The sequence below is a fragment of the Panulirus ornatus genome, chromosome 40 (assembly GCF_036320965.1).
Source record: "Panulirus ornatus isolate Po-2019 chromosome 40, ASM3632096v1, whole genome shotgun sequence".
Taxonomy (NCBI): domain Eukaryota; kingdom Metazoa; phylum Arthropoda; class Malacostraca; order Decapoda; family Palinuridae; genus Panulirus; species Panulirus ornatus.
The window spans coordinates 12,695,403-12,721,247 of record NC_092263.1 but is presented as its reverse complement, the minus strand read 5'-3'; the positions used below and the strand labels follow the sequence as shown (position 1 = coordinate 12,721,247).

The following is a 25,845-nucleotide window of genomic DNA, read 5'->3' as shown; positions in this document are numbered from 1 at the left end:
TTCGTGTAATAATCATTTCATCAGGGAAGATACAAGAAAGAAAAATATATGAAATCGACTCTTTATCTTATCATTAGATTAAGATAAGAGAAAGAGTTAACATGTAAGAAAGAGTTATAGACAACTGGATGAAAAAAATAGACTTAAAACTAGAGCTAATTAATGACTGATCCTGGCTTTTAGACGTTTGTATGTTTGTATCTGCCCTGATGATGTGATTATTACACGAAAGTGCACTTGGGAACTTATGTTTCATTTCCCCGCGGACTCATAGGAATATATATATATATATATATATATATATATATATATATATATATATATATATATATATATATATATATATATATATATAAGTAGAACACTATCCAAAGAAAGCAGCCTATATATATTTTTTGGCGTACAGAAAACGTCACACAATGAGTGCAATATGTACAACATTATCACGTCAGAGGTGAAAACGCTCAGTTTTGCGCGAGCGCGTGAAGGCCCCAGCGTGTTACCAGGAAATGCATTAAGTCTTGGCATTGTCAGCAATGACAATGGCTGTCATTGACAGGGCCACAGAGACACGCCCAGAGGGGAGGGAAAAACACCTTTGTCAGAAAGGGCGTGTCTGTGTAGTGTAGACAAGCTACGTAGAACGAGAAGAAAACGGAGGGAAATGATAATAATATGATAAAGCTTGCGTTATTCAGTGTGTCATTAATGTTGATAATGATAATGATATTGATAAATGGTATGGATAATGATAAAGATATGCCACTGCTGTTACGACTAAACCCATTGCTATTACTACCACTTCTACTACTACTACTTCTACTTCTACTGCTACTGCTACTACTACTTCTACTACTACTACTTCTACCATTATTTCTACTTCTACTATCTACTTATTCATATCTATCCCAGAACTAATTTCTAGGAGAGTTCTGGTATGACCCAATACCTCTTTCTAAAGGCTGCGCTACTTCCAGTAGCTGGGAAGTGTAGACTCTTTTGAAATGAGACTCTAATTGAACAGACCTCGGCAGAGGTGACCTTTCACTCGAGGTGTAACCTCTAGCAGGTGGAGCCCGGTAACACCTAATCATATAATCATTTGGTTGGTTCCAATTATCATGCTGTTATTTCCAATTACTGGCGTTTGCTCTGATAATTCATATTTGTTCATAATCTAATAATTCATGCTTATTCTTTCTTTGGGATCTGCAAAAAGCATTTAATCCGATTTGTTTTCTTATGTTAAATGAGGCGGCACAGATAAACTGAATGCCTTAATCTAGGCCACTTCATTAACGCTATGATATATATATATATATATATATATATATATATATATATATATATATATATATATATATATATATATATATATATTCCTATGAGTCCACGGGGAAAATGAAACACGAAAAGTTCCCAAGTGCACTTTCGTGTAATAATCACATCATCAGGGGAGACACAAGAGAGAAATATAACAGTCAGTTGATATACATCGAAGAGACGAAGCTATATATATATATATCAGCCTAAGCCAAGCAGGTACTCTAGTCATCGTCTAATCCGTAAGGGAGGATGAACAGCTGGGTTGACTTTGGACCGACGGCCGCAACTGGGATTCGAACCCATGCCCTCGACCCCGGGCGGTCTCTGAATGCGTCACAGTCAAGAGAGCACTGACCAATACATCACAGTGGCCCATTAGTGTAAACATTAAATTCCTTTTGCAGTGGTTGATGTTAGGTAGTTATTCATTAAATGTAAAATACAGTGAATGACTTCGTGGATGAATTACAGTTAAAGCCTTTAAAAAGAAAACGGAATGATCATCTTTGTAGTTACGTTTAAGATAGAAATTATACCGTTCCTCTCTCTCTCTCTCTCTCTCTCTCTCTCTCTCTCTCTCTCTCTCTCTCTCTCTCTCTCATGCACCTTACAGTTGACTTTACAAAAAAGAATTGAAAGGGTTCACTGGTCATTATAAGCCTACATGACAAGAGCTTATAACTATATAAACGACATATAAATCGATTTATATTGTCTAATTCAAGAAGACGAAGTAACTGAGAATGATTTTTATTCAGTTCTTATATATATATGTTTGTATCTTTGTACGTAAGACATTGTTTAAAATCATATCAAAGTTCTTCTAATTTTTTTTCCTGCATTCGAAACTTGGTGTCTGAAACAGTTTCATTCACTTCGTTTCCCCGATTCTTCTCTTTCCCTAACTACGGTTTATCCTCTCACCCCACTTCTTTCACTCTTCGCTCTCACCACTTCTTTCATTCTTTCCCTCTTCGCTCTCACCTCCACACTCCAACACCCACTTGATCAACCCTCACACCTCCGGCAGGTATCTCAATCCCGGCGAAACAAACCAGGCATAAAAATGCTTCGAACTTCGCGGTTCATATTTCACTCCCGAAGCAGTGCGAATTCTCCTCCACCACCCGCGCCGGGTTGTGCACGCGTTCTTTATCATGTTGATCGACTCTCTCTTTCCCTCCTCCACCCTGGGAGCTTGTCAATGTCACAGACACACACACACCAATAGTCGAGGTTAGGGAGGTACGTGTCCTCCGAAATTACATAGTTCTCCCCTTTTATCTGGCAAATGTTGTCATTGTTCAGGGCGAGGCTCCGAAGCATTCATGTCAAGGCTTCGGGTAATGCTCAAGTGCTTCATTCAACATGACTGCTTGATCACGAGAAAGCCACTGTGGTCTCCTGTTCTCACGACGAATGCTGTGAGAGCTTAGGACACGACAGACCAAAAAAACAAAGCAAAATAAACCAACATTTTGTCGTTTCTCAGATGTTAGAAAACGTGTGGTACTCTTATCACAAGATTTCAGTGTGTCATGGGTTCAGAAACCTACCATTTTCTATTTTTTTCGACAGGGAATTAGACAACTGGGTGTTCAGAAAGGCGCGGCGGACTTCGATTCAACAGTGTTTGGCTAGCTATGAGACAAGCGAAACAGGCTATAACATATAGAACAACAAAATGGAGTAGATTATTTACCTCAGCGCTGGTTCTTGTCCTGAGATGTCATGGGTGACCTCCAGTGACCTGGCCTGACCACTGGCTGTGGTGTCGATAACTGCCAATAAAGTTATGTAGGCTTCGGTGCAAATGGAGGCGTACACACAAAGCCATTGGAGGTGGAAGATAGCTATGGTAGCAGCGATGGTGGTGTATATAGAAATGGACAGTTTACTGTAGTGGTTATCCATATTAACGTTCAGATAAGCAGATCCCACAACGTATGGCATAACGTACTGGTATGTTTACAGAGGGAGAGGTGAACGATTCATTCGTCTATAGTTCCTGTTCTCCGCTAGATGTCAGTAAGCGTCCAGGTCACCCATAGTGTTCGATGTAGTGTCGAAACCTGAGGGTAGGATCTGAAGCCTCTAATATTCACAACTTGGGGATGACGAGACACATACATATATACACATACATACTGCTGCCCCCCTAAAAAACCAAAAGAGATTTGCAGCGATCGTGAAAATAGTTTTAGCTCAGAGACCGATTGGGCTTCGATAGGACGAATGGGATTTGAGAAGAATGATTTGAGAGGCTTGAAGTGTGGGAGGGGGTTTCCAGGAGTTGAGGTAATTGAGAAAAGGATTGTTGGAGGGTCTCTGGGAATCAAGCGAACAAGAGGAGGTTAGGAAAGGCAAGGTCTTAAGGCTTGATCAATCCCAGGTATTCCATGGTCTCTGAATCGAAACACTGATTTTGCAGTTGATATATATATATATTTTCCCCGTCGGCACAATTTATTTTTCACGGTGCTATTGTTTTTCCGGTACATTCAGGCCAGGACTGAAATAATATATATATCTGGAATCTATGTTCTTATTTTTTTCCCCCTCTTCCCCTGGGTTGTCGAACCTTTGCTATTGTTAAGGCTTGGGGGTATATATATGAGGCTGGAGCCTGGTTGTGGACACTCAGTTCAACCAGAGGTTCCAACACCACCATGTACAAGACTGTGAGTCCTTTTTCCACTAATGCCACTGTAGAATAGAAGTGTCAGTGAATAGAAGTGTCAGTTAACTCCATTTTTGTCATGTATAAGCCATCCCAATGCACAACAAGGTCTATTGGCATACACAGGCAGTGGTAACAAGTCGAACAAGGGTTATATATATGGTTTTTTGAAAGAGGAAATTTCTTTCAATCAACGTATCTAAAGACTAGGGAGAAGAGAGTCACTGGATGTGAGAGTGTTTTCTTGTCTACCATGCAAATGATGGTAAGATAATCATAGAATTGATATGTGAGATTAGCATTACCCACTTTGTGTTGCTGGTTAACAACACTTGACTACCATCATGTTGTGTTGCTGGTTAACAACACTTGACTACCATCATGTTGTGTTGCTGGTTAACAACACTTGACTACCATCATGTTGTGTTGCTGGTTAACAACACTTGACTACCATCATGTTGTGTTGCTGGTTAACAACACTTGACTACCATCATGTTGTGTTGCAGGTGATCGCTGTGTTGTCTGTCTTCCTCCTTGTGGCCTGCTGTCCTGGCCAGCCCCGTGCCTGAACCTGGCTATGGTGGCTATGGTGGCTATGGTGGTTATGGACATGGATATGGCGGATATGGTCATGGTGGATACGGTCATGGTTATGGCTATGGATATGGCTACGGCTATGGCCATGGATATGGACATGGATATGGTGGATACGGACATGGACATGGTGGATATGGCTATGGTCGTTAAAGGTGAGATTAATGTAATGATATTCTGTAGTTTTAAGCGAGTCAGGAGAATGCTTTAGTGTCAACATAAGTGGAGGTAGTCCATAGACACCTCCAGACGTCGGCCCCCCTATACCTCCCTCAAAAGGGATATTTGTTCACCATCACTGTAAGTCAAGTACAACACTGACTTGAATCGCTTACCGTAAGTCAGGTACTACACTCTGCCTTGACTGTTCTAACATGCCTAGATTTGAATGTACATGTGCTGATATCTACACTCATTCATAATATTACTTTAACCAAAATATATATCATAATTCATGGACTTTGATATGTGAAGCAGATATAATCATCTTTTTTTTCTAAATACCATCCAATACATTTTAAAAGCCCTGATGGATATTGTTAAATTAACACTAAAATGATATGTTAATCTTAGCATGTGTCACAAGTGACTATATTCAAAGTTAGAATTAGTTTTAGGTCATTGAGTGTTATTCCATGGAATAAATCTATAAACTGATAATTCATTTATATCTTCTTTTCAGACGTATGGCCATGTGATCCAGAAAGACACCCCCCCACCCACCCATCCACCCGTCGAGAAAAAAAATATCCACGAAAAATATCTTGTAAAATCCACCCACCCACCCTTCGAGAAAAAAAATATCCACGAAAAATATCTTGTAAAATCTATCATCTGTCTTGGTTCTTACTGTTTACATTCCCATTTACCCCATTTGTAAAATAGTTCTTTTTTTTACTCTTCCTATTTTCTGAATAATAAGTTAGTGAAAGAAGAAGAAGAAGTGTGTCATTCCTATACCACCTGAAATAAATCGATTCTTTACCATAGGAAATATTATCTCCTTTGCTGCACAAGGGAAGAAAAAAGAGAAATCGAGGATGTTATATATGATAGGAACGTATAAAGGAAGAATATATCTATATATATAGTCTTATATATGAGAGGTATTATACCTTTTGGATGGATGAAAACCAGCAAGGCGTAATCCAAGAATGGAAAATGGAATGATTTTGGTCATTTCCAGCAGGTAAAAGGCCTTCAGTGTGTGTATGGTGTTTTCAGTGTGTGTATGGTGTCTTCAGTGTGTGTATGGTGTCTTCAGTGTGTGTATGGTGTCTTCAGTGTGTGTATGGTGTCTTCAGTGTGTGTATGTTGACTCCAGTGAATCTGTATCTCCAATACAAATGGTGTCCCCCATGACTATGTTATCTATGAAGTAACGCGTTAATAAGACGTTATCTGATAATGCTCACAAGCCCTTTCTATCCTGGTAATAGAGTCATCTCTATCCTAGTAAGAGAGCCCCCTCTATCCTGGTAATAGGGCCCTCTTTATCCTGGTGATAGAGCCCTCTCTATCCTAGTAATAGAGTCATCTCTATCCTAGTAAGAGAGCCCCCTCTATCCTAGTAATAGTGACCTCTCTATCCTAGTAATACTGCCCATTCTATCCTAGTAACAGAACCCTCTCTATCTTAGTAATAGAGCCATCTTTATCCTAGTAATAGAGCCATATCTATCCTAGTAATAGAACCATCTCTAGTAATAGTGTATGGGAGGCAGTAATCAGAAAGCCTTGGACTTGAAGAATGTGAAGTGTTGATGAAATCTTGCAAGATCTTGGTAAATGATTGATCTATCTATCTTGTCTATGGAATAGCCTGTCAGTGACTTCTAACATGACTAATGATCTATAGACATAAAAGGCAAATGACACACGAACAAAAACGATAGATGGTGGTAACATTAGGGGACACAGATAGGAAATGATGGGCCATTTTGAGACGACTTGATCTGTACTACTCAGGTTCTGTATCAAGGACGAAAGTTCAAGGCTAAAAGAGGAACAACAACTACGTAGAATAATAAAAGAATGACATTCGATCCCTTTTGAAATGGCGAACCGACCACGAATGAGTCTTTTGAGGGAGTGGATGCTCCTGCAGGCGTATAGCAGCAACTGCACGAACGTGGATAATCAAACGAACGTCAAAGGGCCAAAAACGAAGGGTTCGATCCGGATTTTCCTAAAGAGAAGGAAAATAATGATACTAGAGATACAGGAGGGAAAGGTATATTGTCCTTCTCGTATTCTACAGCCATTGGTAAACTAGCCATAAATGATGAACGATGAACAACGTAACGTACACGTTAACACTGAAGAAATGCAAATTGTTGTTCTCATAAAGACTGTCTGCTGTACTTTCTTGTTTGTTTGTTTGTTTGTGTGTGTGTGTGTGTGTGTGTGTGTGTGTGTGTGTGTGTGTGTGTGTGTATGTGTGTGATCTATCTTAGGTGTGCTATATTCATGTATGCATGAATATGTGTTGAAAAGGGACTGCTAACTGAGAATACCTGGCTAAGGGAGAAAAAACACAGGTGCATTTGCATGATTGATATGAATGGACGCGTGTCTCTCTCTCTCTCTCTCTCTCTCTCTCTCTCTCTCTCTCTCTCTCTCTCTCTCTCTCTCTCTCTCTCTCTCTCTCTCTCTCTCTCTCTCATATGCGTCAAGGAATTGACAGCAATGTGTATACCTCGGTGGATGAACGCTAGTATGTGGATGGTCGCTAGATGCTAATGGGCACTTCATGTGTGTCTTTTTTTTCTTCATTAGCTACTGTTAGCACTCACGTATGTCAGCTTAAGGGGCTAGTTTTACCAGGCTCACACACACACACACACACTACTCCCCACACTACTTCCCTAGGTAGGATAAACACCAGAAGGGTCCTACACTTATACCACAAGGTATACACCCAAGAGTGTCAAACAGGAACACGTTTTTGGATCATTGGCCAAATATCTACCACTATGACCCCATCCCAGAGGAAATAATTAATTAAACCATCATCATAAAGTATGAAAATAATCACCTAATTACCACATGATGATCACAGAATTGCAAAAGGGACAAAGAAAATGTGTAAGCTCAAAGAAGAACACAATTGTGTCTTGGAGTATTGCTTTGGCTTTTGGCAGACTTACAACACAAGTGTTACAGACCCAATCCTTGATGTTAACTTTATTTTGAGCTTATGACATAATCTCAGTCTGTGATTGGAATTAAAAGCGTCAGTCAGAAATAATCAAGACAGGATAACACACTGTCAGTGAGGTTAGTTCTGATCGTAATAAGAAAAGAAAAAAAAAGAAGAAAATAATTCAAAATATTTTATTTGCCATGTATATTTTCCTTTTCGATTGAATGTTTCTAGGCTGGGTAGGTATTCGCACACAGGTAAAGAATGACAGAACTATTGTCATAAGCCATGAATTTGTTTCCTATTGTGTTATTGTTTTCCAGTGTCTCCGGTTCAAGGCCAGAGGGATACGTGTCTTGAAAAGATTATAATTCTTTCTTTTTTTTCCCCTCTTGGTCGTCGAGTCTCGTCAGTGCTGAGGGTGGCTGGGGGTATATATATATATATATAAGGCTGGAGCTTGGCTGTAGACAGTCAGTCAAACTCGAGGCTTCAACACCATCATGTATAAGGCCGTGAGTTCCAATAGCATTTAGAAATATACGTCATATCCTAATATCTAAATCATCTAAATCACATAAGTCTTTAGAGAGCCTTTTGATTATATTTCAGAGCATCAATCAATGAAATTTTGACAGCTGTGTCTTTATCTGAGTAATTATATTACATTCTGATGGTAGAAAGAGATATTCAGGTATTTAAGTCACTGTGGATGGTTGTTGATATTTTGGCTAGTTGACCCGTACCAGTGATTAAGGGTCAACCACCATTACCACCATCATGTGTTGCAGGTGTTCGTTGTGTTGTCTCTCTTCTGCTGGTGGCCCTAGCCTCAGCCAGTCCCCTACCAGAACCTGGTTACTATGGCTATGGTGGACATGGTGGCTATGGAGGATATGGTGGATACGGCTATGGAGGATATGGTGGTTATGGTGGATACGGTCATGGAGGATATGGCTATGGTGGATACGGCTATGGTCATGGTGGATATGGTGGATACGGCTATGGGAGATAAGAGGTATGCTCTATACATAATTGTAATGTTTTGTAGACAGCTTTTTTCCTGGCATATAAGACTAAGGGCAAAAGATTCAATCATACAGTCTTCATGTATTATAGATTTATAAGAATATGGTCATTATAATTTCCTATCTAAATACAGTTTAAGTTCTGTCTCATTCTATAATCAAATGAGGATATTGTAGATGCAATATCTGCCTCATAACTCAATATCTATAATAAAAGTTAAGGTATTGTAACAATCAACATGTTCCTAACAAAGGATCATGTCGTTAGCTTCAGTACTATGTAGTTAAAGGTCAAATGGAACCATGGATGAGCTGGATCACATTGATCATTATCATGTTTATCCATTCCAGGCCACGCAGTTGATCCAGCTGGAATCCTGGACTACAGCAATACTGGAATATAACATTTTACTCTCATGTGGAACTTGGTCGCGGCTCTGATTCATCATCTTCCTCATTTACCCTTGGAAATATCAAGAAAATATTTTTATGAGAACAATAAAATAACTATGCAAAAACTCTGTGTTATTTACTGAGACATGAAGTAAGTGTTTTGGTACTCTTCGATATATGTATAAGATTAACGAACAATGTTTTGATATATGTTGACAGAAAGATTCTAATGAATCATTAAGTATTGGATACGATTTGACTTCAAGAATATGTTGATTGAGTCGGTAAAAATTTGACTTACAGATAATCTATATGTTTAACCTCAATACAAGATGATATGATTAGTTTAGGAACCACTTGCCGAAAAGACATGTCGTTATCAGAGGTCAGATGTCAAGTAGAGTCATTTTCCCCCAAGGTCATTTTCTCTGGGAAGTGTCAGTCCCATGTGTAAGGGATCCATGGATTGGTCACTTTCAGGACAGAGTGACAAGGGAATTGCCAGTTGATATGTTACGACCAATTACAGTCATCAGTAAGGTGTGATGGACAACATGGCAGTAATAATGGTGGGCCACATACCCCTGATTACACACACACACACACACACACACACACTACACAAGTCCCAGCCAAGGTAAACCTAACACTTCCTTCCTTACACTTGTGCCTCAATGTGGACTGTTTCGTTCGTCATTTGTTTTCTGTAAGTCTCTCATTCTATCCATTATGCTCCACTTGAGTAGATGAATCAATGGAGCTTAGTATATAAGCCTCGAATCTCTGGTTGAATCAATGGAACTTAGTATATAAGCCTCGAATCTCTGGTTGAATCAGTGGAACTTAGTATATAAGCCTATAGTCTCTGGTTAATCTTTATAACCCCACACTGGGTGTAAAGATTAAGAAATAAGTCGTCTGAAGTCGTCTGAATTGGACAGGGTTCCTAAGTCATTCTTCACAGTACAAGTTTGCCATAATCTCTTTGTTGAACAAGAGTTGCAAACATACAGCGTTACGTTAGCGTGACACACACACTTAGAAAGCCATCTATTCTTTTTGCCACAAAAATGTGCAGTTTCACTTCACAAGCGTGTGGCTATTGATAACTGAGTCTGGCACCACAGGTGTGACAAAATGACCGATGAAACTGTTTACAAATTGACAGAGCCTGAATTCAGTTCAGACATACAAAACCTTCACTGATTTTTATGGTACGATTCTTTTCTGAGCATAAAAAGTGTATTTGTGTAGCCATGTTGTATATCTTAGTTGTGATGAGTGTATGCTATGAAAATCATAGCTGTGAGAAATCAAAATAAAGAAAATATGTTTCTTAGATTAAATAAATATCGAAGCTGTGATAGCATAAGCTACACTACAATTGTGTAAAGTATTGTGCTTTGATTTTATGGCACAGTAATATACATTTCTTAGTCTTTTCATATGCCATCTGTATATGATTAAACCCCGACTCATGGCTTATAACCCCAAGACCATCAAGGAAGGAAACAACCTGGATAGACAGAGAGATAGAGAGTGAGTAAATCACAAAGGAAACATAACATTTCGTGGTACAAGTTCAGAAAACGGGGTGTTCAGCTTCGCCATGTCTGAGAGTTATATAGTGTGTGTGTGTGTGTGTGTGTGTGTGTGTGTGTGTGTGTGTGTGTGTTTAGCCTTAATGTTATCACTGTCATATTTTTCACCAACCTTTATCAACGACAGTGACTGTAAAATATTGATGCCAATTTTCTTGTCAGTCAGCCACGAAAGTGACCAATCAATGGAAACCTTGACATGTGGTAATGACATTTCATGAGGTTATGACTCGGTAAAATGACTCTACTTGACACCTGACAACTGAAAATGACAAGTCATTTCTTACATAAATTTTGACGTTGAACTTGTATTATTTTGTTCCATTTTGGTATATAACTTCTTCATGTACAAACTTGTATTATTTTGTTCATTTTGGTATATAACTTCTTCATGTACAATCTTGTATTATTTTGTTCCATTTTGGTAGATAACTTCTTCATGTACAAACTTGTATTATTTTGTTCCATTTTGGTATATAACTTCTTCATGTACAAACTTGTATTATTTTGTTCCATTTTGGTAGATAACTTCTTCATGTACAATCTTGTATTATTTTGTTCCATTTTGGTGGATAACTTCTTCATGTACAAACTTGTATAATGTTGTTCCATTTTGGTAGATAACTTCTTCATGTACAATCTTGTATAATGTTGTTCCATTTTGGTATATAACTTCTTCATGTACAAACTTGTATTATTTTGTTTCATTTTGGTAGATAACTTCTTCATGTACAAACTTGTATTATTTTGTTCCATTTTGGTATATAACTTCTTCATGTACAAACTTGTATTATTTTGTTCCATTTTGGTAGATAACTTCTTCATGTACAAACTTGTATTATTTTGTTCCATTTTGGTAGATAACTTCTTCATGTACAATCTTGTATTATTTTGTTCCATTTTGGTATATAACTTCTTCATGTACAAATCTCATTTTATCATGGCCCTCACAATGCTTTTTATAGAATTCTTCTCTCAACATACATTATCACGTTATTGGTCAGTTATATACGTATATAGTAAAGATAAAAAAAACATGTATAATGTTTATGAAAATAACAGTTTTCTTTGGTTATTTATTATTATCGGAAAAATATATTCTTTACATTATATTTCCAAGGGTAAATGAGGAAGATCATTAGACAAAACTGTAACACAGTTCCAGATGAGAGTAAAGTGTTATATTCCAGGATTCCTATATTCCAGGATTCCTATATTCCAGGATTCCTATATTCCAGGATTCCTATATTCCAGGATGCCTGCTGGATCAACATTGTCGACTGGAAAGGATAAACATGATAATGATTAATGTAATTCAGATCACAAGAGTTTCTTCTTAATCTTTTTACTATATTGTCACAACACTATAGTCACTATCTTCTGAGATGTAGTTACGATACCTTAACTTTCCTCATAGATATTTGGTCATGATAGCGATATTGTATCTATAATATTGACATTTAAATCATACAATGAGATAAAGATGAACTATGTTTAGTTAGTAAGTTCTGAAAATAAGATTTCTCTCATTAGAATACATGAAGGCAATGAGATTGAAGATTTTAGTCTTAGTTTTATATAATGAGACAAAACGATTCTACAAACCATCCCATTAATGCAGAAAACTTACCTTCAACGCCCGTAGCCATATCCACCATGACCATATCCACCATGACCATAGCCGTATCCACCATAGCCATATCCTCCATGACCGTATCCACCATAACCACCATATCCTCCATGACCGTATCCACCATAACCACCATATCCTCCATGTCCACCATAGCCATAGTAACCAGGTTCTGGTAGGGGACTGGCTGAGGCTAGGCCACCAGCAGGAAGAGAGACAACACAACGAACACCTGCAACACATGATGGGTAATGGTGGTTGACCCTTAATTACTGGTACGGGTCAACTAACCAAAATATCAACAACCATCCACAGTGACTTAGATACCTGAATATCTCTTTCTACCATCAGAATGTAACATAATTACTCACATAAAGACACAGCTGTCAAAATTTCATTGATTGATGCTCTGAAATATAATCATAGACTTTCTAAAGACTTGTGTGATTTAGATGATTTAGACATTAGGATATCACGTATATTCTTAAATGCTATTGGAACTCACGGCCTTATACATGATGGTGTTGAAGCCTCGAGTTTGACTGACTGTCTACAGCCAAGCTCCAGTCTTATATACACCCCAGCCACAACAATGACAAGAGTAGATAACCCAAGAAAAAACAATATATATACCATTATCAAGACGCATTTCTTCTCGGGCCTGAAGTGGAGACACTAAAGAATAAAACGACAGTAAAGAATAAACAATGAAAATGGAAAAATATATTTCATTGAAGTTGATTTGTCTGTAATGCGAAAGACATAATATGACGTACGATATTCGACCCCAAAGACATAAAGACATGAACATGCAACTCATAGCTACTGCCCAAGACTACTGTAATTATACACACATGTGTCGCATCTTTAGAAGTATTGCCTTAGCCTCTAACTCTCATCATTCACATTTTCTAGTCCTGAAATAAGTTGATTTAACCCCATGAGACATCTGAAGTTCAGCGCGCTTTTACTATTTTCATTTTTTTTTTTCCTCTTTGGAAATTCATGGTCAGATTTGTCTAGTGTTGTCCATTCAATCAATGGGCTAATTCTGTTTACGTTCAGTCTCTGATGTATCTAAGGTATAGATTAATAAATGCTTGGCAATATACATCATACTTTCATCGGGAGTAAAGAGAGTGATTTAGATCATTAAGTGGAAATATATGTTGTCATGTTACCTAGTGATGATATAATTCTTTATCTAGACTGTCCCCCCAAAAAACTGATGTCCAAATGGATTGTGACAAGACACTAAACCTCTTCTTTTCTTCCAAAAAAAGTGATGTCCAAATGGATTGTGACAAGACCCTAAACCTCTTCTTTTCTTCCAAAAAAACTGATGTCCAAATGGATTGTGACAAGACACTAAACCTCTTCTTTTCTTCCAAAAAAAGTGATGTCCAAATAGATTGTGACAAGACCCTAAACCTCTTCTTTTCTTCCAAAAAAACTGATGTCCAAATGGATTGTGACAAGACACTAAACCTCTTCTTTTCTGAAGTTTAATCATTGTTCACTTTTCGTTTAATACCCACATTCTGGATACCTGAATCGGCTATAGATTACCATGAAACTGGATTTGTCATTAATAACAAATTGGCTACCGATGCTCGTCATGGATCACAGAGCAACTGTTCGAACCCCCCAGTCCATGCATCAAGGTACAAAAATTTTCCGGTTCTCTGTTTTTACGGTCGATTTGTTCCCCAGCGCTTTGCAGTTCCGAGTCAGAAGGAAACATACTTTAAAGTTAATATGTTCTTCGTTTTTTTCCCCCCTAGTGTTCTCGAGTGTTGCCATTGCTGAAGTGGGGTATATATATAAGGCTCCAGCTCTGGTGGTGGTAGACACACTCAGTCGAAGCCGATTTGACCAGCATCATGTATAAGGCCGTGAGTTCCAGTATAAGTTAAGAGTATATTGGTTATATCAGTCTTAATCCTCTAGTTGGGTCATAACTCTATTCTTTATGGTCTTTGATTGTATGTCAAAGCATTAGAATCATTCTAGGTTTGATAATGATTGTCCCTATGAAAGAAACCATGTTGATACTCCATTCTGTAAGGTAGAAAGATATTCAGATTTTAAAGAACAGAAGTGATGGTTGTTGATATTTTGGTTAGTTGACCCGTACCAGTAATTAAGGGTCAACCACCATTACCACCATCATGTGTTGCAGGTGTTCGTTGTGTTGTCTCTCTTCCTGCTGGTGGCCCTAGCCTCAGCCAGTCCCCTACCAGAACCTGGTTACTATGGCTATGGTGGACATGGTGGCTATGGAGGTTATGGTGGATACGGTCATGGAGGATATGGTGGTTATGGTGGATACGGTCACGGAGGATATGGCTATGGTGGATACGGCTATGGTCATGGTGGATATGGTCATGGTGGATATGGCTACGGGCGTTGAAGGTAAGTTTTCTGCATTAATGGGATGGTTTGTAGAATCCTTTAGTCTCATTATATAAAACTAAGATTAAAATCTTCAATCTCATCGCCTTCATGTATTCTAAATGAGAGAAATCTTATTTTCGGAACTTACTAACTAAACATAGTTTATCTATATCTCATTGTATGATTTAAATGTCAATATTATAGATACAATATCGCTATCATGACCAAATATCTATGAGGAAAGTTAAGGTACCGTAACTCATTATCTACATCTCGGAAGATAGTGACTATAGTGTTATGACTATATAGTAAAAAGATTAACAAGAAACTCTGGTGAGCTGAATTACATTAATCATTATCATGTTTATCCTTTCCAGTCGACAATGTTGATCCAGCAGGCATCCTGGAATATAGGAATCCTGGAATATAGGAATCCTGGAATATAGGAATCCTGGAATATAGGAATCCTGGAATATAACACTTTACTCTCATCTGGAACTGTGTTACAGTTTTGTCTAATGATCTTCCTCATTTACCCTTGGAAATATAATGTAAAGAATATATTTTTCCGATAATAATAAATAACCAAAGAAAACTGTTATTTTCATAAACATTATACATGTTTTTTTTTTTATCTTTATACGTATATAACTGACCAATAACGTGATAATGTATGTTGAGAGAAGAATTTTATAAAAAGCATTATGAGGGCCATGATAAAATGAGATTTTTACATGAAGAAGTTATATACCAAAATGGAGCAACATAATACAAGTTTGTACATGAAGAAGTTATATACCAAAATGGAACAAAATAATACAAGTTTGTACATGAAGAAGTTATCTACCAAAATGGAACAAAATAATACAAGATTGTACATGAAGAAGTTATCCACCAAAATGGAACAAAATAATACAAGATTGTACATGAAGAAGTTATCTACCAAAATGGAACAAAATAATACAAGTTCAACGTCAAAATTTATGTAAGAAATGACTTGTCATTTTCAGTTGTCAGGTGTCAAGTAGAGTCATTTTACCAAGTCATAACCTCATGAAATGTCATTACCACATGTCAAGGTTTCCATGGATTGGTCACTTTCATGGCTGACTGACAAGAAAATTGGCATCAATATTTTACAGTCACTGTCGTTGATAAAGGTTGGTGAAAAATATGACAGTGATAACATTAAGGCTAAACACACACACACACACACACACACACACACTATATATAACTCTCAGACATGGCGAAGCTGAACACCCCTTTTCTAAACTTGTACCACGAAATGTTATGTTTCCTTTGTGATTTACTCTCTCTATATCTCTCTGTCTAAGTTACTTCCTGCCAGTAGAAGATTAAATGATTTTGAGGTTGTAAGCCATGAGTCTGGGTTTAATCATATATAAAGAATTAATGAAAAGAATAAGCAATATTTATTTCTATATTATGAAATCAAAGAACAAGTTTAGTATGTAATAATTTCTTTGTTGGATTATCGAATTATACTCTCACATAACAAACTAGTTTCTCATGATACTTTACATAAGTGAAGTGTAGTTTATACAATACTTTACTTAACTGTAGTGTAGTTTACAATATGATACCTTCGGTAGCTTTTAAACTTAAGGAACAGTTGTTTTTACTGCCATGATTTTCATGCCATAGACTCTCATCTCAACAAAATTATGCAACCTCACTACACAAATGCTCTTTCTTAAAAGCACAGTTGTATCATGAAAAATGAGTGATGGTTTGTCTATATGAATTGGATGGTTTTGTATATTTGTAAACAGCTCAATCTGTCTTCACAGTATAATACAATTTTATGACAGGTAAGGTGCCAAACTTGATTACCAATTGCTACACGCATGCGACCAGAAACAGCTCATGTTTGTAAAGGAAAATGAGATAAAAAGTGGCTTTTAAAGTGTGTTATACAGAGTTTATGCTGTATGAGTGGAACTTTTGTTTAGCAAGGAGATTATGACAATCTAAAATTGTACTTTGATTAATGACATAGTAACACTGTCTTATTCAAATGACTTATGTCTTAATCTTTACACCCAATATGTGGTTATGATGATTAACCAGAGATTCGAAGCTTATATACCAAGCTCCATTAATTTAACCAGAGATTTGAGGCTTATATACTAAGTTCCATTGATTCATCTACTCAGGTGGAGCATAATGGATAGAATGAGAGACTTACACAAAGCAAATGACGAACGAAACAGTCCACACTGAGGCACAAGTGTAGGAAGGAAGTGTTAGGTTTACCTTGGCTGAGACTTGTGTAGTGTGTGTGTGTGTGTGTGTGTGTGTGTGTGTGTGTGTAATCAGGGGTATGTGGCCCACCATTATTAATGCCATGTTGTCCATCACACCTTACTGATGACTGTAATTGGTCGTAACATATCAACTGGCAATTCCCTTGTCACTCTGTCCTGAAAGTGACCAATCCATGGATCCCTTACACATGGGACTGACACTTCCCAGAGAAAGTGACCTTGGGGGAAAATGACTCTACTTGACATCTGACCTCTGATAACGACATGTCTTTTCGGCAAGTGGTTCCTAAACTTATCATCTTGTAATCAGGTTAAACATATAGATTATCTGTAAGTCAAATTTTTACCGACTCAATCAACATATTCTTGAAGTCAAATCGTATCCAATACTTAATGATTCATTAGAATCTTTCTGCCAACATATATCAAAACATTGTTCGTTAATCTTATACATATATCGAAGAGTACCAAAACACTTACTTCATGTCTCAGTAAATAACACAGAGTTTTTGCATAGTTATTTCATGTCTCAGTAAATAACACAGAGTTTTTGCATAGTTATTTCATGTCTCAGTAAATAACACAGAGTTTTTGCATAGTTATTTCATGTCTCAGTAAATAACACAGAGTTTTTGCATAGTTATTTCATGTCTCAGTAAATAACACAGAGTTTTTGCATAGTTATTTTATTGTTCTCATAAAAATATTTTCTTGATATTTCCAAGGGTAAATGAGGAAGATGATGAATCAGAGCCGCGACCAAGTTGCACATGAGAGTAAAGTGTTAAATTCCAGTATTGCTGTAGTCCAGGATTCCAGCTGGATCAACTGCGTGGCCTGGAATGGATAAACATGATAATGATCAATGTGATCCAGCTCATCCATGGTTCCATTTGACCTTTAACTACATAGTACTGAAGCTAACGACATGATCCTTTGTTAGGAACATGTTGATTGTTACAATACCTTAACTTTTATGATAGATATTGAGTTATGAGGCAGATATTGCATCTACAATATCCTCATTTGATTATAGAATGAGACAGAACTTAAACTGTATTTAGATAGGAAATTATAATGACCATATTCTTATAAATTTATCATACATGAAGACTGTATGATTGAATCTTTTGCCCTTAGTCTTATATGCCAGGAAAAAAGCTGTCTACAAAACATTACAATTATGTATAAAGCATACCTCTTATCTCCCATAGCCGTATCCACCATATCCACCATGACCATAGCCGTATCCACCATAGCCATATCCTCCGTGACCGTATCCACCATAACCACCATATCCTCCATGGCCGTATCCACCATATCCTCCATAGCCACCATGTCCACCATAGCCATAGTAACCAGGTTCTGGTAGGGGACTGGCTGAGGCTAGGGCCACCAGCAGGAAGAGAGACAACACAACGAACACCTGCAACACATGATGGGTAATGGTGGTTGACCCTTAATTACTGGTACGGGTCAGCTAACCAAAATATCAACAACCATCCACAGTGACTTAAGTATTTAAACATCTCTTTTCTCTATCAGAATGGAACATTTACATTCCATCCATGATATGGAATCTATGACTAACTTTAGAATGAATTTGATCCTTCAAAATACAATCAAAGGCCTTAAAGTATAGGGTAGGATCGTCTAAAAGACAACGATGGAAATAAGATATGAAATGAGTCGTTATTTCGTATTGAGACTCACAGCCTTATACATGGTGGTGATGAAGTCTCACTGTAGACTGAGTGTACATAGCCAGGCTCCAGCCTTATATATATATATATATGTATAACCCAAGCCTCACCAGTGGCAAGGTTTGGCAACTCAGTGGAGGGCGAAGGAGAGAGGAGAAAAAACCGTACCAGTTATTACAAGACACGTTTCCAATTCTGAACGGAAGGCAACTGAAGAACAATACGAGAACAAAGAACAAGGAAAAGAACAGGGGGGAGGGGAAATATAGTGATAGTGGTGTCAAATAGTTTACTAGAGGAGAGAGAGAGAGAGAGAGAGAGAGAGAGAGAGAGAGAGAGAGAGAGAGAGAGAGAGAGAGAGAGAGAGAGAGAGAGAGAGAATGACATAGGAACTCTATCATTATTATTATCATTATTATTATTATCATTATTATTATTATTATTATTATTATTATTATTATTATTATTATTATCATTATTATTATTATTATTATTATCATTATCATCATCATTATAATTACTATCATCATCATTATTATCATTATCATTTCTCAGCCTTTAAATCTTACCATTTATCATTTTTCGCCAGACATGATTATACTTACTTTGCCTAACTGAACTTGTAACTTAATATGCTTACCTCATCCTCAGACACGATAGACCTGTTGGTGAATATATCTATTTAATATATTCATCTTCTACTCCCAACACACGAGTCTAACCCTTGTCAGACCACTGCTTTGAATTGCCAAAGCAGTGGGGCATTGTACATACGTTTTCTAAGACGATTCTTCAGTGTGTGTGTGTGTGTGTGTGTGTGTGTGTGTGTGTGTGTTTATATTCTTACCAACTCTTTCCTACTTAACGTTTCAGGGTCACATCTATTGGGTGTTTGTCCACCTTTAGTTCACACGTCTATTTATTATCAACGTGTTCAGTTTCTAAGATATAAATCAGCCAGTGTTTGATTACGTTATCACCTTCATGGACACAAAGTAAGGCTATCAGATCATAAGCGGAAATATTATTAATTTCATGTTATCTAGTGATAAGACAGATATTGAAAAACTAACTAAAACTTACTGATATCCTATGGGTGGTGTAAGAAGTCCAAGTTTCTTTTATGTTTTAATGTTTTCATCTACGATTGTTTGATATCCAATCTCTGGCTGTTTAAGTCATCCATGAAATACCATAACACTGGCTCTGTATCAGTAACACAATGGTTACCTTCGTCAGCGAAGGATCCACAGGACCCCCATATAAGTCCTGGTCCAGGAGGTGTTAGGGTATTAGAAAAACATATTCCCAAGTTATGATCTTTGGTTATTTTTCTTTTTTTTTTACTCTCGTATTGTTCTCTAGTATCTCCAGTTCAGAGAGAGTGAAATGTGTCTTGCAATTCATATGATTTTGATTTTCTTTCCTCCCCCCCCTCCTGGGTTGTCGAATCTTGCCATATTTGAAGTTTGGGGTATATATATATAAGACAGCTGCACAGACTGGCTTTGAACACTCAGTCACACTTAAGACTTCGTCATCATGTATAAAGCTGTGAGTTCCAATCAGTTTTTCTTTTTTCTTTCAAGAGTAGAATTGGATCCTGCCTTAATTACTTTTGTATGATATCAATCCCATTCTATAAGGCCTTTGATTCTATTTCAAAGCATCTAAGTCCATCTAAATGTTCGTTGTTCATTTCTTATAGCATAAGGTTTATAAACGATCCAATGTGATAGTAAAAAAAAGGAGATTGTTTACATGTTAAAGTCACCTGTGATGGTTGTTGATATTTTGGTTAGTTGACCCGTACCAGTAATCAAAGGGTCAACCACCATTAACCATCATGTGTTGCAGGTGTTCGTTGTGTTGTCTCTCTTCCTGTTGGTGGCCCTAGCCTCAGCCAGTCCCCTACCAGAACCTGGTTACTATGGCTATGGTGGACATGGAGGATATGGTGGTTATGGTGGATACGGTCATGGAGGATATGGCTATGGTGGATACGGTCATGGAGGCTATGGCTATGGTGGATATGGTCATGGAGGCTATGGCTATGGTGGATATGGTCATGGTGGCTATGGGTATGGTGGTTATGGACATGGATATGGGCGCTAAAGGTAACCATTAAGTACTAATGTAATATCAGTGTCAAACAGCTTTCTTAATCGATATAAGATCTTGATTATATTAAAATTTTCTATAGTTAGAACTATAGGACTTAAGCACAATTATATCTGAAGTGCCAGGATCATGTAGCATTATAGAACATTGGGTCAATAACAAGAAATCTCTGATAAACTGAATTACATTATTGTCTCGTTCATTATTTCCAGGCCAAGGACACCAATCCAGCACGACAATTTATTGAACTCTTGAGTCACGACCTTCCTCGTTTACCCTGGGAAAAATATAATGTTAAAGAATAAAATGTTTCTCTGTAAATAATAAACCACCAATAAAAAAAGTGTCTGTGTCTTATTTTCATGATTTATGATGTCACTTTGCCTTATATTGAGTTAGAAACATCAAACTATTCAATTCAAATAACTTTTGACGTTAATATAAGGTAATTGGTTTATGTCTAAATACTAAGCCTGGCTGAACATCTGGATGGCCAACCCAAGTAAATTGGTTATTTCCAATCGTCAGGCATTAAAGATATTATTAATCTTTTGTAGATAAGTTCATTTCCATGGGGCAGATTGCCAGAGATCAGTTAGTTACAGGAAAGAGTGCCAGTAATTGGGAATTTAAATGCTTACGACAGACATTGTTTTTCATTAAAGGATATGGTTGGAATGTTGATTTAATCTTTAGGATAATTATCCTGTCAACGGTAATTTAGACTTTTATGCCTATTCAATTCAATGCCGGAGCCATTAAGACCATCTGCATCAAGGTATTTCATCTACCAAATGAAACAAAGTCTTCTAACACCTTCTCAAAGGGTTAAGGTTAATTCTAAGCCCGATTACATTCTATGTATATGGCCCATGTTGGTAGGATAGATCATGATTGATAGATTTAGATATGATACATTCTCTCTGTGACAGTAAAAGCAGTTGACGTAGAAACAGCTTAAACAAACTTTGCAAAGTGAGACATCTAATAGCAATGCTACTCTCGTGCCATGATAGATGCTTTTTTGTTTCACTTTAGCTATCCTGTATACGTTCATCTATAGACCTTTCCATTTATATGGCATCTATATACAAGACATTTTAATGGAACAGAATTTCTGTGGCAATAAGAGTTTTTCTCCATACCTCTCACTATGCTGCAAAAGGGAAAAATGAAATAGAAATATATAGAAATAATGAAAAATTACTACAAAGTAAAATGTTATTGTGTCGTAAACTTACAGCCAAATTCTAGTTCCAAAAACCTGATCCTAGAAAGGCGAGAAAAAGACCAATGGATATTTTTTGAGAAAAGAGATTTACTTTCCATGAAATGAAAAGTTTGATATGTTTCACGCACGCGCGGGCACACACACACACACACACACACACACACACACACACACACACACACACACACACACACACTTTTCCCGTCCTAGTGAGGTAGGATCATTAAACAAACGAGCAATGACCTCACTTGTTTACAAACTTTGTCATGAATAATGGCGCGAAACTAGTGCTTACCATCCACAAACAAGTCTCACAGGCTATGCCATCTTGTGCATCTACATGGCTTCAAATGCCTTGATTTATTCCACTGACATCCCATAGCCCTCTAAGTACTACATCGATCCAGTTTATTGTATCCCATGCACGCCCCACACCCTCTTGAATGTTCAGGCCCCGATACCCCAGAGCCTTCCTTTTCCTCCCTCCTCTTTTGACACACACAGATCCTCTTAGTTAGTCTTTCCTTGCTCATCCTCTCCATATATCTGTCACCACTTCGGGACATCATGGTCATCTCTTTCAATGAGACTCCACTTACCACCACCTCTTTTTCTCGTACAGTGTCATTCCTTCCATGATCAACACCCTTGGCAGAACATACTGTCCACAGGCATTTAATTTCCAAGGTATCTACGCTCTTGTCTTTTGCACTCAAGGCCCCAAAACCCACATCCAGTACAACGCTATCCAAACTACAATGCTTTCAGACGCGCCCATCTTCATCCCTGACAAGGTTGCATCATTGGAAGTATAGTCTCCATCAAAGAACGTATCACTCTACAGGAGTCTACATTTCCCAGCTACTGGAAGTAGCGCAGACTTGGACTGCAGGAAACTTTATAAAGAGGTTCTGGGCAAAACTAGGACTCTCTTAGAAATTATTCTCGGGGTGATTATAAATAAATGAATAAATGTATGACATCTTTATGTATATATCTATCCATTTTGGATATACTCATTTAAGAAGAGATAACCCGAGTGTGTAACGAAAGAATCTCCTCAAGAAAATGAAAAATGAAAATCAATGAGAGATGAGCCATTGTAATTATCACGGTAGACTTATTCTCACCTCATCAGGATTTCATCTTGACCAAAATGAATCAATAATAGTAATGCCAAAATACGTCAAAAATAACAGAGATTTTTAGTCAATCACAACTTCAAAATGAGTCAACAACAGTAATGCCAAAATACGCCAAAAATAACAGAAATTTTTGGTCAATCACAACTTCAACAAAGCATTTTAGATCAGTAGATGTTGAGAATATTAGAGATAGTTAGAGACTTCCTAATTAACAATGCAATTCGTATTAAAGAAAAAAAGTCACTATTCTTCAAAATTCAATTAATCCCTCTGTTTATTTCCACTTCATGCTAAGATATTGCTTCAGAAAATGTATCTCTATTTTGCCATTACGCCTCGAGAGACAATCTCGTCTCATTTTAGCTGTTATTGCTAGAAATGACAAAACGCTTGATCCTTAAGAAGTCATTGTGTTTCGGTGCCTTCAGGTCAGGTTCCGATGGGGGACGTGTGGGGTAAAAGTGAGTGGCACTACATTTTATCTTTTTTTTGCTGGGCATTCAAACATTTGCCATTGTTGAAGTTGGGGGGGTATGTATATATAAAAGGCTGGGGCCTGGTTGTGGACACTCATTCTCACCCAAAACTTCGACAAAATGTTCAAGGCTGTGAGTTTCTATATCTATTTCAATTTCTAACTTAACTGACGTACTATGCAAATATGATTCTACGTTCAAAAGATTTTTTTAGCATTTGCATATGTACATACAAGCTTTAGCCATTTGTTAGTTTTCAATTTGCATAGGAAGAACTAGATTTGTACATTTCAGGATGATTGATATATAATTTCCTGTTAATTGACAAGCTAATTATATAGTAGAGACTTCAAATAAACACATAGGACAAATTTAACATCACATTTCAACTTGTTTTGTAAGTGAGTGTTGCATAGTGACCATCTTTTTGTGTTGCAGGTTAACAACACTTGACTACCATCATGTTGTGTTGCTGGTTAACAACACTTGACTACCATCATGTTGTGTTGCTGGTTAACAACACTTGACTACCATCATGTTGTGTTGCTGGTTAACAACACTTGACTACCATCATGTTGTGTTGCAGGTGATCGCTGTGTTGTCTGTCTTCCTCCTTGTGGCCTTTGCCCTGGCCAGCCCCGTGCCTGAACCTGGCTATGGTGGCTATGGTGGCTATGGTGGCTATGGACATGGATATGGTGGATATGGTCACGGTGGATACGGTCATGGTTATGGCTATGGATATGGCCATGGTTATGGACATGGCTATGGTGGATACGGTGGATACGGACATGGACATGGTGGATATGGCTATGGTCGTTAAAGGTGAGCTTAATGTAATGATATTCTGTAGTTTTAAGTGAGTCAGAAGAATGCTTTAGTGTCAACATAAGTGGAGAACAAATGGTGAGGAGGTAGTCCATAGACACCTCCAGACGTCGGCCCCCCCTATACCACCCTTACAAGGTCATTTATTCACCATCACTGTAAGTCAGGTATAACACTGCATAGGGGCATAATCAATTTCAAATCATTTCTATATAATTTGCTACGTTCTTTAGAAAACTGATATTACTCTGTTTTCTTTTTCTGCCTTAGAATCATCAGCCATAATGAAGATTTGTCAATAAATAAAATTCAAAAGACCATAGCACTGTAGTAGATGAAATTTACCTCTGACGTTTATGTTGAAAAAATGTTAGCTTTGCACTAAGATGATCTAACATATTAGACACCAATAAAACTCTCTTATGTTTCTCTTTCAGTCGTCTGCTGTGTTGGATGTGTCAGGTTCGAATCCTATTTTTCCATCTGACAAGATGTCATAAACTTTTATCACCTTTTCCTCATTCATTTTTGGAAAAAAAAAATGTTGAATTTATTTTGGTTAGTCAATAATAAACATTTTCCCCCCAAACTGTGTTCCATTGTCATAAACCTGAAATAATCATTATTATTTATCTATTATTATAAATAAAGTACCTTTGAAATATTTATCTTGAGTATGCAACAGGAACTTTGCTTTTTTATCCCAAAATCAAAAAAAGATTTCTAGAATGGGAACCATTATTGAAACTGATATTGAAATTGATATTGAAATTGATATTGAAATTAGGAGTACCATATGTATATACCAGTATATTCAAAACTACAAAGCTAGACGATATATAGAAAAGAACTTCAACTGAGGGAAATTGAAATATATTGTATAAAAGACAACTGTGAATGATATTATTTCCATTCAAAGATGAATTTGCTTGAGCGGAGTGAATCATACAGACTCCTTGATTCTATGACCAGTTTTATCAAAGGGGATTTTGTCACAACCTATCCTTTAATGTAAATGGGTCACCTGACTTTACACCCGCATGATTATGTAATTGAACAAGGAGAGTCACATATGATTATGTGATTAGACAAGGAGAGTCACATATGATTATGTGATTAGACAAGGAGAGTCACATGTGATTATGTGATTAGAGAAGGAGAGTCATATATGATTATGTGATTAGACAAGGAGAGTCACATATGATTATGTAATTGAACAAGGAGAGTCACATATGATTATGTGATTGGACAAGGAG

General features: G+C 37.2%; 2 protein-coding genes and 2 long non-coding RNA genes across 4 annotated transcripts in view; 1 reads left to right on the top strand and 3 right to left on the bottom strand.

The window, feature by feature from the left end:
- The window catches only part of LOC139761552 (uncharacterized), a 14,866-nt gene extending 11,595 nt beyond the window's left edge, over window positions 1-3,271 (bottom strand). The window contains exon 1 of the mRNA XM_071685818.1: window positions 3,029-3,271. The gene's annotated coding sequence lies outside the window, so the exon portion shown is untranslated. The remainder of the gene's footprint in view (window positions 1-3,028) is intronic.
- A 290-nt stretch (window positions 3,272-3,561) lies between these two features.
- LOC139761510 (uncharacterized) lies at window positions 3,562-9,286 on the top strand. Its single transcript, XM_071685775.1, has 4 exons — window positions 3,562-3,679; window positions 4,515-4,751; window positions 8,537-8,763; window positions 9,125-9,286. The coding sequence occupies exons 1-3, from the start codon at window positions 3,562-3,564 to the stop codon at window positions 8,758-8,760; spliced, it is 579 nt and encodes a 192-aa protein (XP_071541876.1). The 3' UTR covers window positions 8,761-8,763; window positions 9,125-9,286.
- A 2,553-nt stretch (window positions 9,287-11,839) lies between these two features.
- LOC139761551 (uncharacterized) lies at window positions 11,840-12,941 on the bottom strand. Its single transcript, XR_011715540.1, has 3 exons — window positions 12,903-12,941; window positions 12,398-12,629; window positions 11,840-12,047 (listed from the first exon to the last, which is right to left on the bottom strand). It is a non-coding gene; the product is annotated as an uncharacterized lncRNA (long non-coding RNA).
- Window positions 12,942-17,738: 4,797 nt separating this feature from the next.
- Window positions 17,739-18,847, bottom strand: LOC139761550 (uncharacterized). The gene is made up of 3 exons (XR_011715539.1): window positions 18,799-18,847; window positions 18,284-18,511; window positions 17,739-17,922 (listed from the first exon to the last, which is right to left on the bottom strand). It is a non-coding gene; the product is annotated as an uncharacterized lncRNA (long non-coding RNA).
- Window positions 18,848-25,845: the final 6,998 nt, after the last annotated feature.

Bases quoted from the DNA above. Each gene is read 5' to 3' on its own strand.
- LOC139761510 (XM_071685775.1), top strand. From the start codon at position 3,562: ATGGGATTTGAGAAGAATGATTTGAGAGGCTTGAAGTGTGGGAGGGGG. The intron at 3,680-4,514 runs GTTAGGAAAGGC...TGTGTTGCAGGT, and splicing joins AATCAAGCGAACAAGAGGAG to GATCGCTGTGTTGTCTGTCT. The intron at 4,752-8,536 runs AAAGGTGAGATT...CATGTGTTGCAG, and splicing joins TGGATATGGCTATGGTCGTT to GTGTTCGTTGTGTTGTCTCT.